The sequence below is a fragment of the Trachypithecus francoisi genome, unplaced genomic scaffold, assembly GCF_009764315.1.
Source record: "Trachypithecus francoisi isolate TF-2019V2 unplaced genomic scaffold, Tfra_2.0 Lachesis_group6, whole genome shotgun sequence".
NCBI lineage: Eukaryota > Metazoa > Chordata > Mammalia > Primates > Cercopithecidae > Trachypithecus > Trachypithecus francoisi.
The window spans coordinates 101,862,154-101,876,350 of NW_022681471.1; the positions used below are offsets into that span (position 1 = coordinate 101,862,154).

The 14,197-nt window shown below is 32.5% G+C and overlaps 1 protein-coding gene across 1 annotated transcript in view; it reads right to left on the reverse strand.

Annotated features, from left to right (window-relative positions):
• Positions 1 to 14,197, reverse strand: part of CFAP47 (cilia and flagella associated protein 47) — a 480,485-nt gene that overhangs the window by 428,922 nt on the left and 37,366 nt on the right. Inside the window, 5 exon segments of the mRNA XM_033201412.1 lie at positions 2,309 to 2,405; positions 2,502 to 2,688; positions 3,349 to 3,504; positions 6,021 to 6,234; positions 7,703 to 7,892. Of these exon segments, the coding sequence (XP_033057303.1) occupies positions 2,309 to 2,405; positions 2,502 to 2,688; positions 3,349 to 3,504; positions 6,021 to 6,234; positions 7,703 to 7,892 (844 nt within the window).

Here is a 14,197-nt window from a genome sequence, read left to right on the forward strand (position 1 = left end):
TTTCACTTGTTCTCCTAACTCACAGTCAGCCCAGATGCCTCATGTCTTTACCTCACACAGGTATCTGTCTCTGTTCAAATATACTTCTCAGAGATGTTAACCACCTGGTAAAAGAGACTCTCCATGAAAACGTTCTATTATTCTCGATCTACTTAACCTGCTTTATGTTTCTTCACACCTTGTATACCAACGATGTATTATATAAGGATAGTTTTATTATCTTCCTCCCACCCCACCCAAATGTAATCTCTATGAGAGCAGGGGCTCAGTCTGTTTTCTTCATTGCTGTATCTCCAGAACCCAGAACTGTGTCTAGTATAGGGTGGTTATTCAATTAACACTTATAAAATGACTAAATGGATAAAGGAATTACAATTAGACTTTAAGCATTTTCTAATGCAGCATACTCATCTTACGGATGAAGTGTTTTCACTAAAACTTTCTAAACACGTATTATGTGTAAGTTACTCAGTTCACACAATTATACCATAGGGTAGGCAATATTATCACTTCCCATTTCACAAATGAAGAAACTGAGACCTGTAGAGGTAAACCCTAATGTCACTGCACTAGTAGGCTGCAGAACCAAACCCAGTTTGGTCTCATTACAGAGCCTTCCTACTCTATAGCACACACGGTGCTCCTGAAGCATGCAAACACAATTCCAGAGGGAACTAAGCTAAGAATCCAAGTTGCAGGTATATCTATATTATGCTACAGATAAACACATACACAGAACATTTTCTATAATAAGAAAGCAAATATTTGAATACAAAATTGGGCAAAGAGGCCGGGCGCGGTGGCTCATGCCTGTAATCCCAGCACTTTGGGAGACCAAAGCAGGCGGATCACAAGGTCAGGAGATCGAGACCATCCTGGCTAACACAGTGAAACCCCATCTCTACTAAAACTACAAAAAATTAGCCAGATGTGGTGGCGGGCGCCTATAGCCCCAGCTACTCGGGAGGTTGAGGCAGGAGAATGGCATGAACCCAGGAGGCAGAGCTTGCAGTGAGCTGAGATCACACCACTGCACTCCAGCCTGGGCGACAGAGCAAGACTCCGTTTCAATAAATAAATAAATGGGCAAAGAATTTAAAAGACATTTCTCCAAAGACTATATACGACATACATAGACATTTGTCTAAGTACATGAAAATATATTCAACATCTTATTCATTTAGGGAAATGAATATCAAATCCACAATGAGATAACATTTCATACTCACTAGTAGGTCTATAATCAAAAAGACAGAAAATAATAGTGCTGGTGAGAATGTTGAAGAAATTGTGACCCTAATACATTGCTGATAGCATTACAACTTTGTGCAATCACTTTGGAAAACATTTTAGAGGGTTTTTTTTTTAAGTTAGATATAAATTTATTGTACAACCCAGAAATTCCACTCCTAGAAATCAGATAATTTTATGTGAATGTTCATAGCAGCATTATTGATCATAGCCTCAAATTGAAAACAACTCAATGTCCATCAACTGGGGAACTGATAAACAAAATGTGGTATACTCATAAAACAGGGTGCTGTTTCAATAGAAAAAGGACAAAAATATTCATACTACCACATGGGTGAACCTCAAAAACATTATGCTAAGTGTAACAAGCAATATATGAAAGACTACATATTGCATAATTCCATTTATTTTCAGAATAGGCAACTGTATAGAGATAGAAAGTTGATTAATGGTTGTTTGAGGCAAGGGGTAGAAATAGTAACTGGGCGGGGCACGGTGGCTCACACCTGTAAACCCAGCATTTTGGGAGGCCAAGGCTGGTGGGTCACTTTAGGTCAGGAGTTCGAGACCAGCCTGGCCAACATGGTGAAACCACATCACAACTAAAAATACAAAAAATTAGCTGGATGTGGTGGTGCTGCACATGTAATCCTAGCTACTCGAGAGACTGAGTCAGGAGAATCGCTTGAACCCGGGAGGTGGAGGCTGTAGTGAACCGAGATCATGCCACTGTACTCCAGCCTGAGCAACAGAGTGAGACTCTGTCTCAAAAAAAAAAAAGAAAGAAAGAAAGAAATAGAGAGTAACCGCATACGGGCATGATAGTGATGGCAGCATTCTAAAATTAAATTGCGAAGGTGGTTATGTAACTTTAAATTTACTAAAGTTCATTCTCATTCTCTCAGCCATACTTAATGAATATGACTACTCTGAGGACTTCTTATATTTCCAAAGGTGACACTTGCATACTTTAAATTTTATGAAATATAAATAATACTTTAAGAAATCTTTTTTTATAAAAAACTAAAGGCTATAGTAGGTTTTTGTGTATTCTCACCAACAATTACTTGATGAATTTGCTTTGGTGTCAAAATTAAGCTGCAATCACGTTTTTCCTGTGGTGTGGATGGTTCTGATTTAAGTCCCTTGTGAACCTGTAAAAAATCATATTTTTCCAGAATTATTCATTATTAGCAAAAGCTATTTTAAGAAATCTCATGGAATAACCAAATGTAAAATATTACACATGCCTTTCTTCTCAGGGACTCTTCCTCCTGGGATGCTATACTCCTAGTGGTTAACAATCTATTAGCTCTGATTGAATTCGCTGCTGAAGACAGCTCCTCTTTTATTTCCGCTTCTGAGAGTGAGGGTGACTTTAGACCTGATCCTGGCTCTAAGCCTATGTCTGTATCATCATATGAATACATGTGCTCCCTATAAAATTAATAATAATAATAATCAGTAATTGAGGTCAAGTCATTCAGAAAATGCATCTGTAAATTCAAGCATTTCCCACAGTGGATACTGCTGCTGCCTCACTCATATCCACTTAACCAGACTGGTGCACTAATCCACATAAAATTGTCCTCCGCTGAGGAGACTCCCTTCTCAAACACCTCATCCAGGAAATGATGCTCATGCTTGCCACACCCAGGGACAGTCAATGACTGATATGGAACACAAAAGACAAGCCCCTTTGGCTCAAGCCAGCAACAACTACGTGGTAAAATTTAGTCTCAAGAGACCCTGAGTGTCAACTTTATTTGAAACACATCTTAGCTCTCACACCTTCCCTATTCTGCTTCCCTCATTCTGTACAGGGTTCCCCTGAGAGCACATACTCCATAAATCATAGGCACTGGAATCCCTGTCTCAAGATCTGCTTCTGGGGAAACCCATCTAAGACACTTCCAAGTCAAAAGGTAACAAAAGAAATAATTGTAGTTAAAGCAGCTCAGTGTTTTGCTTTTATCATGTATCGAAATGTAGTTTACAACATCTAAAATAAAAAAGAAACCAAAGAGTAAAAAAAAAAAAATTCTGACTCTGTAGACACCATGATCTGTTGCATATTTTTGAGGAACTGAACATTACTTCTCTGCTTGTTTCTTCTGCAAGCGCGCACTTCTTAAATATTTAAGATACATTGCATAATAGTTTTCATGTAATTTCTTTTGCTGTTTTTCAAGTGTAGTATATGCATAATCAGGATTCACATAGTCAAATCTTGGAACTTTTGTGAAAATTGGCCTGCAATATAAGCAAGTCATGTTAATATTTTTATATATGCATTTGTTCAATCAGTATTTAGTGAGAGTCTCCTAGCCAATTTCCACATGAGGTGTTGGGTGTGGAATGGCAAATAGGACAGATTCTAGTCCTTCCCCTCATATGCTATTCTATATCAAGACATGATTACATGTAGAACTAGAGCGAAGCCTATTTTTTCTTAATTTAATCAAAAAACAATCCATTGTAAGGTCACTGGAATATAATGGTGCCTATTCTAAACCCATCTTTGAAGAATGAGTCAGATAGGCAATTTGGACAGTGCTAGATTACAGATAAGACTCCAAGAAACTAGATCTGAATCTCAGAATAATGAATCTTTTTGCTAAACATGCTACCTCCTTTAAACTTCACAGCTTATGAAATAACCATCAACAATAAACCTATGTAAACAATTCATAAAAGAACTGTGAATTACTTTATATCTAAGATTCACTCAACTGGGTTTATGCTCTTCCTTTTTACCCACCATATATTTTCAATAAAAAACAAAATGTGCAAGTATTCACACCTTCCGGCTTTGGTCTACCTCAATCTTCAGCAAATGTTCTTAATCATTAGGATATTCACCCTCAATAATTAAAACATAAGTATGAAGATATTAGTCACAAAGTCAAATGAAAATTAATTGTTCTTCTTGTCTTCAACAATTCCTCAATGTTTACAGCAGTACAGCTTTAACTGTGTTAAATTATTTAAGAGAGTGAAAAAACAAGACAGCAAACAAATGCTTTGTTGTTCAAAGACAATTTTTGATATTTAAATTTTCCTTCAAGCTCTAAGACACTTAACCACCTTTAGAACCTAGAAATAATTCCTACATATATTTGAAGCCCTGAGACCTCTAACAAGGAGAGAGGGATAAGGAAAGAAGTAGTGGTGTAAATGCCTTAAATGAGAAAGAGCTGACTATTAACATATCTAAATCCTTATCAGCTCCTTAGAGAAACATCTAGAAATTACCTCTGCAGCTTAAGGAGGATAAGTTTTTTTTAAATATGCAAAGTACAGGGGACAAAAATTACTATGGAAATATTTTTCCTCATTTATTTATTCAAAACTATTTACCAAGTGCCTACTCTATGTCTCACACTGTTTTAAGCACAAGGCATACTGCAGTAAATAAAAACTAGACAAAACTCCCTACCTTATTTTCTTCTCAAAAATTGAAAAGGTAAAATGCATTAAAATGAAATCGAAATTACAATTATCAACAAGTAAATACACTATGAAACTTATTTCACTACTTAAAGTTACTAATTGCTAGCCAGAAAACATAAAGACTAAATACTGCCTTCACTATTAATATGAAAAAGTGTTCATTGAGAAAAATAATTATGGTCGGGGATAAATAGTAAATACTTAGTCTCATTTTTTAAATTCTGCTATTTTTAGATCATCTGATTAATACAGAAAGACAGAAACAAAATGTTAATATTAAATTAACACATTATATCTCTATATACATATATAGATATATGCACATATACCTATATAGATATATAGATATATATCTGTAAAGATGTGTATAACCTTAAGAAAGAGTTGAAAAAAGTACATTAAAAATTATTGCTAGAAGCCACCTCTGCAGGGTGGGAGTGAACAGAATGAGCCAGAGGAAAAAACAGAATTTTCTTTTCTATAATACACAATTACATAAAATGCAATCTGAGTGGTTTTTATGTTTCTGTGTTTTATGGTATTTGTCAAGTAATAATTTTTAAAAAGGCTAATCTGGATGGAATCTGTAAAATAATAAGATAAACTACAGAAAAACCTGGACTTTTCCGATTGTAGACAATAAAACAATTATGTCCTAAAAATCGAATGATATTACAAGAAAATGTCTGCAGAATTAAGTGAGCTTAATGACTAACCAAAGCTAAAAAGACAAGTGCAGAAAGCCCAGAGCCATTATAAAGTTTAGATACTTTACTAGTAGTATACAAGCAGGCAGAAAAAAAAAAAAAAAATGTGCCTTGGAAGGGGTCAAAGATGATGATGATGATGATGATGATAACCATGATTGTTTTACACAATTTTATTTCATTTTTTAGCTTAAATAAACTCAAGCTTTCAACCATACTTAATAAACATTACTACTCTAAGGACCTGTTACATTTCCAAAGATGATTATTTATATTATTCTTTTATACTTGTCAATAGCATATTTTAAGAACATTTTATATACCATTCACTTCCTGGCAAGTATATATTGAGGTGAAAAGAGGTTCTAACCTAAAACAAACACAGTGGCATTCAACAACCATCTCACTCCATGTAAAAAAAAAAAAAAAAAAAAAGGAAAAGATAATTGCAGTTTTATCATTATTATGATTATTATTGCTATCATTAGTGTTAAACAGCAGGATCTGATGATGATCCTGATCATCATCATCATCTGATGATGATGACTCTACATGTCATGTTGTCCATTATGCTTTTCCAAATTTCAAGGTTTTAATATTTCATGTTACCTGAAATGTTTATCATGGTCTTTAGACCTGATAGTTGCAGCTCGGTCATTGGGAAAGGCTAACAGCACATCCTTCACCGGCTCTTCACATGAGTGATGATTGTGAGTGTGTGGCGTGGCTGATTGAAGCATTGCAACAGGTGCATAATTCTTGCGTTTTGCCAAGTCTTTGACCACAAAATTTCCCATGGGATTACGGATCAACGGCAACATACCTTTTATAGAATTGAATATAAGTTTATAGATGGTATTTTTAATTTCAACTTTAAAAACAATAACCATGAATTAATTAATACACTAGATAAGTGATTCTAACTTAAATGCTCAACTCCTAAACACATTTGGAAAATACAAATCATTAACAAAAAAAGACCTACACAACACAATTTAGCAAAATAACAAAATGAATAATAAAAATGCATATATAAAAATATAAAATATGATAACTTGAAGGATTTAGGTTGACCCATATGAAACTCAATTTCTTGTTGGTCCAAAACAGGTGAATATCAGCAACTTCATATGGTTCAACATATAAAAGACAATGAGGAATTAGATAAAACAGTAGCAACAAGTAAATCCATGGAATAACCAAAAACAGTTGATATTATAAACTGCCTCAACAACAAAACTAAGAAGAATAAAATATAAAAACCATGAAAATATTAAATAAACTGTATACATCAATAAACCAGTGCTATTCAAAGCACAGTCCTCAGAATGGCAGTAACGGCAGTGTCAGCATCTACTGGGAACATTGTAAATGTGTGAGTCTTTGGGCCATAACAAGGACAAGCTTAATAATCATTGCTGGGATGTGAGGCACTGATACATGTTTTAACAGGCCTTTTAGGTGATTTTGATGCATGTTAAAAGATGAGAACTCCTGGGTCAGATCATATTATATATATATAAAACATATATGTTATATATAATATATACATTACATATATTATATAATATATGCATTACATATATTATATATGTGTTATATATTACATATATTATATATGTAATATTATATGTAATTATATATTATATATGCAATACATACATGGAATATATTATAACATACATAATACATGTCATATGTATTACATATAATATATATTATATGTTACATATATAATATATAATACATATAATATACATATAATATATAACATATATGTATTACATACATCATATATAATGTATGTATATGTGATAGATGTATAATATGTGTGTAATATATTATATTACACATGTAACATATGTATAAATACATATATATTACATATGTAAATATGTTACATATGTAACATATGTATAAATTACATATATATTACATATGTAATATATGTATAAATTACATATATATTACATATGTAATATATGTTACATATATTATATATATCTCTCTAGACCTGATAGTTGCAGGTCTAATATATGTATATATGCATATAATACATATATATTACATATGTAATATAATTACATATATAATACATATGTAATGTATATGTTATATATATTATATATATATGTCTTTAGACCTGATAGTTGCAGTTCGGTCATTGGGAAATGCTAACAGCACTTCCTTCACATATATATGCGTGTGTAATTAAGCAATTAGTATATTAAAATAATCTTAAATTAACAACAATAACAACAAAGCCAGATGGGCATTACACAATAGCATACCAGCATCAAATTTCATCACAACTTTCTTGGTCGAAGCTTTGCAGATGCTGTTGAAATTTAAATATACGTGATGGAAAGGTTTTATCGATAAAGACTGCAAATCTTCTTCTGCCACTAAACCAATAATCTCTATCTTCTGCTTCACTTTGAAGACTCCAAGTTGATGTGGAACAAATGAACACATCACATCCTAAAAAAAAAAAGATGAAAAGTAACCAATAATAAATTGGTAGGAAAAATGTTAAAAGCAAATCTAAAAAAAAAACAATTAATAAAATTTCAAGGAAAGCTAGTTTATAATGGTAATATGAAAGTACTTCAGAAATATACCGCATTGACAAACTTTTGAAATATTCATTGCTGGAAAATTATTTAAGAAAAAGTAAACATAGTACCAAAGCAAATTCAGAATGGTGGATTAAGGACTTCCAAAAACCTACTTCTCCAGAAGAGGAAAGAGAACACTGGCAATAAAAATTGTCAAAATGTAGTCCTTTCAGATATTTGAAGATTACCTAAAGGCTTACAAAAATCCAAGGAGTATTTACTTAAAGAAAAAAGGTTGAATCTCTGAAGGAATAGAAGACTGTGCCATTTTTACTTGATGTAATCCCATTGTTTAAGATTCAGCTTTGTGGTCTCCTTGAAAAACAACAGCCTTGCAACTGTGGTAGCTGTGAAAACCATTAGCCTAGTAGCCAAAAGAGGGAAAATAATGAGTTTGGAACACTCCAAACACCTCACTACCAGAGAGATGTACATATTTGTTTTGTCTCTCATGATTCAGAGTTCACTCTGTGTGCACAATTCTCTCTCCAGGGTTCTGTCAAATATATAGGTATGTATTACTCTGTGTATGCATATATGCAGCAATTTTTTTAACATCTCAGTAACTTGAGGTGGCATTACCATTTAAGGCTAAAAGAAGGCTATTCATAAATAAATGCACAAATAGAAAAATTTAAAAATCACTTGAGAACAAGATATTCAGATAGTATTTGAAAAGCTCTGAAATTTTCCTGGGAACCTAGATTGCGACACACATCTGCAGGACTGTGTATATTCCCAGAAAAGATTTAAGAAAGTTCTCATGTCTCATCTACGGCTGAATTTGAGGCTCTTTACAAGGAGGAATTAAAGACTAGAAAGAGTTGTAAACTAGTTGACAGAATATTGAAGACATGCCCCAACATACTCACTTATACAGAGGCTCTTGATATAGGCTGTGAGACTTATTGACTCAAGGAATTTAAGGGAACCTTTATCCAATCATTAGCTGAACACTAAATTAACTGAGTAGAGACTTTATTGACTGCACACAATAAAGAAAAAGCTTTCACAGAATTAGTCTAGAGAATCACTAAATAAACAAAACAACAACAAAAAAGCAACAATAAATACTGCGATGCTGATTTTCATAGTTGTCAAATTATATTATTTAAAATGTCCAGTTTTCAACATGAAAAAAATATGAGACACTCAAATAATCAGGAAAGTATGGCCAATACCTAGGAAAGCTATAGTTCATAGATAATGTCCCTATGGAAATCCAAATGGTGAACTTATTAGATAAACATGATAAGTTAACTATTGTAAATATTTTCAAAGAACTGAAGGGAAACAGGTCAAAAGAATTAAAGGAAGTATGTGAACAATGTCTCACAAAATATACAATTTCAATAAAGTGTGGAAATTATAAAAAAGAACAAATAAATGTTCTGGAATTGAAGAGTAATGTAACTAAAATTTTAAATTTACTTAAGGGACTCAATAGCGGATTTGAACTAGCAGAAAAACTAACCAATGAAATTGAAGACAAGACATTTGAAATTATTCACACTGAAGAGAGACACATAAGGATGAAGAAGAAAGAAGAGAGTCTCAGAGACTTTGGGGACACCATTAGGCATAGTCACATATGTATGATGGGAGTCTAAAAAGGAGAAGAGAGAAATAAAAGGTCAGAAAAAATATTTGAAGAAATAATAGATGAAAAGTTCTAAAACTTGATTAAAGACAATCTACATATCAAACAAACTCAAGAAAACCCAAGCAGGGTAAATCAAATAGATCCACACCTAAACACAACGAAGTCAAACTATCAGAAACCAATGACAGAGAATCTTGAAAAACTGCAAGAAGAAAAGTAATCACCACATGAGAAGGATTCTTTAGAGATGAACAGCTAACTTCTCATTGGAAACACTGAAGACAAAAAGGCAGTGGGGAGGCGTGTTCAAATATTGAAGGAAAAAGACTGTACATGCAAAATTCTATAACTAGCAAAACTATTATTCAAAACTGAAGTATAAATTAAGACATTTCCAGATAAATATAAATGAAGAGAATGTATCATTAGTAGATCTGCATCACAAAAATATAAAGGGAATTCTTCACAATGAAGTAAAAGGACACTGGATAGTAACTCAAATTCAGACAAGGAAATTAAGAGCACAGGCAAATGTAACTACCTACATAGATAAATACAAAAGTATAAATGTACTTTTGTTTGCAATGCCTTCCTGCTCCTATCTGATTTAAAAAGCAATGCATACAGAAATAAGTATTAGAGTATGGATGAGTTTTTAAAGAATAAGCACATATAATTGTATGACAAGTACAGCACAAAGAGGAGACAAGAACCATAATTTTATTTGAGCAAAGTTTTTGTATACTATACAAACTAAGTTGGCATTAATGTGAATGAGACTGTTTTATGTAAACGATGTTAAATGTAACCCAAAGGGCAGCCACTAAGAAAATAAATGTTTTTAAAGTTTCATAAAATAAATAATGATGAAATTAAAATAGTACATTACAAAATATATATTTAGTACAAAATAAAGCAGTATTGAAATCATAGAAAATTAGGAGGATATGTAATTATACAAAACAAATAGAAAAACAGCAAATGCAAATCCTACGTTACTAGTAGTTACATTACATATAAATGGATTGGCACATATTTACCTATGTAATAAACCTGCACATCCTGCACATGTACCACAGAATTTGAAATACAAATTAAAATTTTTGAAGAAAATAAACGGATTTTCTTTACATTTCTTTCCCTCAGCTGTATTAAGGTATAATTAATAAATGAAAATTGTTTGTAGACAAATATATACTAAATATATAGTATTTAATATGTAATTTTGATGTAATTTTGAAACAATTAAATAAAGCTAAATAATATACTCTTACTGTTTTGTGTTGAAAATATGTATACCCTTCCTGGCTAACACGGTGAAATCCCGTCTCTACTAAAAACTACAAAAAAAAAAAACAAACTAGCCGGGCGAGGTGGCGGCGCCTGTAGTCCCAGCTACCCGGGAGGCTGAGGCAGGAGAATGGCGTGAACCTGGAGGCGGAGCTTGCAGTGAGCTGAGATCCGGCCACAGCACTCCAGCCTGGGTGACAGAGCGAGACTCCATCTCAAAAAAAAAAAAAAAAAAAAGGAAATATGTATACCCTCTTATTAACCATAGTCACCATTCTGTACAATAGACTCCCAGAACTTATTCATTCTGTCTAACTGAAATTTTGTATTCTGTGATTGACATCTCCTTATTTGCCATCTACTGCCCCTGGCAACCAGAATTCTACTCTCTGCTTCTATGAGTTCAACTCTGATTCCATATATAAGTGCAGCCATGCAGTATTTGTCTTTCTGAGTATGTCTTATTTCACTTAGCATAACATCCTCCAAATTCATCCATGTTTTGCAAATGACAAGATTTCCTTACTTTTTAAGGCTGTATAGTATTCACACACACACACACACCACATTGTATTTATAGAAAAGGGAATGAAATCAGCATGTTGAAGAGATACCTTCACTTTCATGTTAATTGCAGCATCATTCTATAGCCAAAATATGCAATCAAACCAAGTGTTCATCAATAGATAAATGAATACACATAAATGGATTAAATTGTGCAGTCAAAAAGCAGAGATTGGTGGAGTAGGCAAAAACACATAATCTATATAATTCCCACAAAAGGTACACATTGTATACAAAGATACAAACAGGTTGACAGTGAAAGGATGGCAAAATGATACGTCATATGCAAACAATATCCAAAGAGAGCAGGGTGCCTATACTAATATAAGACAAAATAGATATTTGTAGAAAAAGTTTTACATTGAAAAAAGAGCATTTTATAATGATAAAAGGGTCAAGACATCAAGAATGCGTATTATAACCATATATGCACCTAATAACATGAAAAAACTGACAAAAGTGAAGGGAGAAATAGGCAATTCAACTATCATAGTGGGAGACTTTGATATGCCACTTCCAATAAAGATTGGAAAAACAAAGCATATGATCAACAAAGAACAGAGAACCAAAAAACATCATAAACCAATTAGATCCAAAATATACCTGTAGAATATTTTACCCAACTACAGTAGAATGCACATTTTTCCAACGTACACATTTGCACTTTAAATGAAACATTTTAAATATAGACTATGTTAGTCTATGAAATAAGCCTCAATAATTTAAAATGATTGAAATCTGTGCAGGATGTTTTCCAACCAAAATGCAATGAAATTAAAATCAATAAGAGAAGAAAATGTGAAAAATTCACACATTTTAGAAATTAAGCAATACACGTAATAACCAATAGATCAAAGAACAAAACCACAAGGGGATTTCAACATTATTTTGAGATGAAGAAAAACTAAAACACAACATACCAAAACATATGAAATGCAGAAAAAGCAGTGACGAGACAGAAATTTATGGTTATAAACAAATGTATTTTTTAAAAAGGCCTTTAATCAATATTCTAAACATCCACCTTAGGAAATTAAAACAAAAAACAAAGTAAATTCAAAGAGAGTAGAAGGAAAGGAATAATAAACACAACAGCAGTAATAAATAATAAAGAGAATAGAAAGTGTTAGGAAAAAAATCAAGTCCTGAAACTATGCCTTTGAAATGATTAACAACACTGAAAATAATCTAACTAGACTTAATAAGCAAAAAAAGAGATGACTAACTTTGCTAAAATCAGGAATAAAAGAGAGGACATCACTACCAACTTTACATCAGTAAAAAGGGGTATAAGATTATATAATCAACAACGGAATACCAACTAATCAGATAACCTAAATGACATGGGCAAATTCTTATAAAGAGAAAGACATAAACTACTGAAACTGACCCAAGAAAAAATTGACAGTATGAATAGCCCCACAACAAATAAAGGGATTGAATCAATAATAGCCAAAAAAATTCTGACAAAGAAAATCCCAGGACCAAATGGCTTTGGTGGTAAATTCCACCAACCATTTAAAGAAGAATTAGTGCCAATCCTTCACAAGCATTTACAAAAAATTTAAAAGAAGAGTGTACTTCTCAGTTCATTCTGTGGCACCAGTTTTATTCTGATGCCAAAATCAAAAACATTTGTTAAAAATCTGCATTCATATGTCCCTTATGAATATATATGCAAAAATCCTCAAATAAATACTATCAAACTGAAACCAGCAATATGTAGAAAAGATTATATACTATGTACAAGTATGATTTCAAGTTTAACATCTATATGTCAATGTAATGCACAGTCTTAATAGAATAAAGGACAAAACCACATTATCATTTTAATAGACCCAGAAATAGTAGTTGATAAAATACACTTCCATAATAGAAACATGCAACAAACTAGGAATAGAAGGGAACTCCCTCAAGTTTATAAAGGCAGTCAATGAAAACCTTACAGCTAACATCGAACTTGCTAAGAGACTAAATGCTTTCCCCTTAGATCAGGAACAAGACAAGACACCCCTTTTGCCATTGCTATTTAATATTGTACTAGAGGTCCTAGCTAGGACAAGTAGGTAAGAAAATAAGCAAACAAAATGAATGCAGATTAGAAAGAAAGATGTAAAATGACCTCCATTCACAGGTGACATGATCTTGTATCCCAAAGAATCCACCAAAAAACTACCAGAACCAATAAATGAGTTCAGCAAATTTGCAGAATACAAGGTCAATATGCAGAAAACAACTGCATTTATATACACTAGCAATGAATAATCCAGAAATACAACTAAGAACTCTATTTCATTTACATAGCATCAAATAATAATAAAATATTTAGAAATAATTTTTTAAAATAATTGCAAGATGTACATTGAACACTACAAACATTAAAGAAGACATAAATAAGTGTAAAGACATACAATCTTCTGGACCACAGGATTTAATATTGTTAAAATGGCAATATTCCCTAAATAGATTTACAAATTCAACAAAATTCTTTTCAAAATTCCAGCTGTCTTTTTTTTTTTTTTTCTTTGCAGAAATTAGCAAGCTAATGTTAAAGTTCATATGTATTTGCAAGCATCTCACATTAGGCAAAAATGTTCTTTAAAAAGAAAAAATGTAGAAGGCTCATATTTCCCAAATTCAAAAGTACCATAAAGCTGCAGTAATTACAGGCCTGGTGCAGTGGATCACACCTGTAATCCCAGCACTTTGGG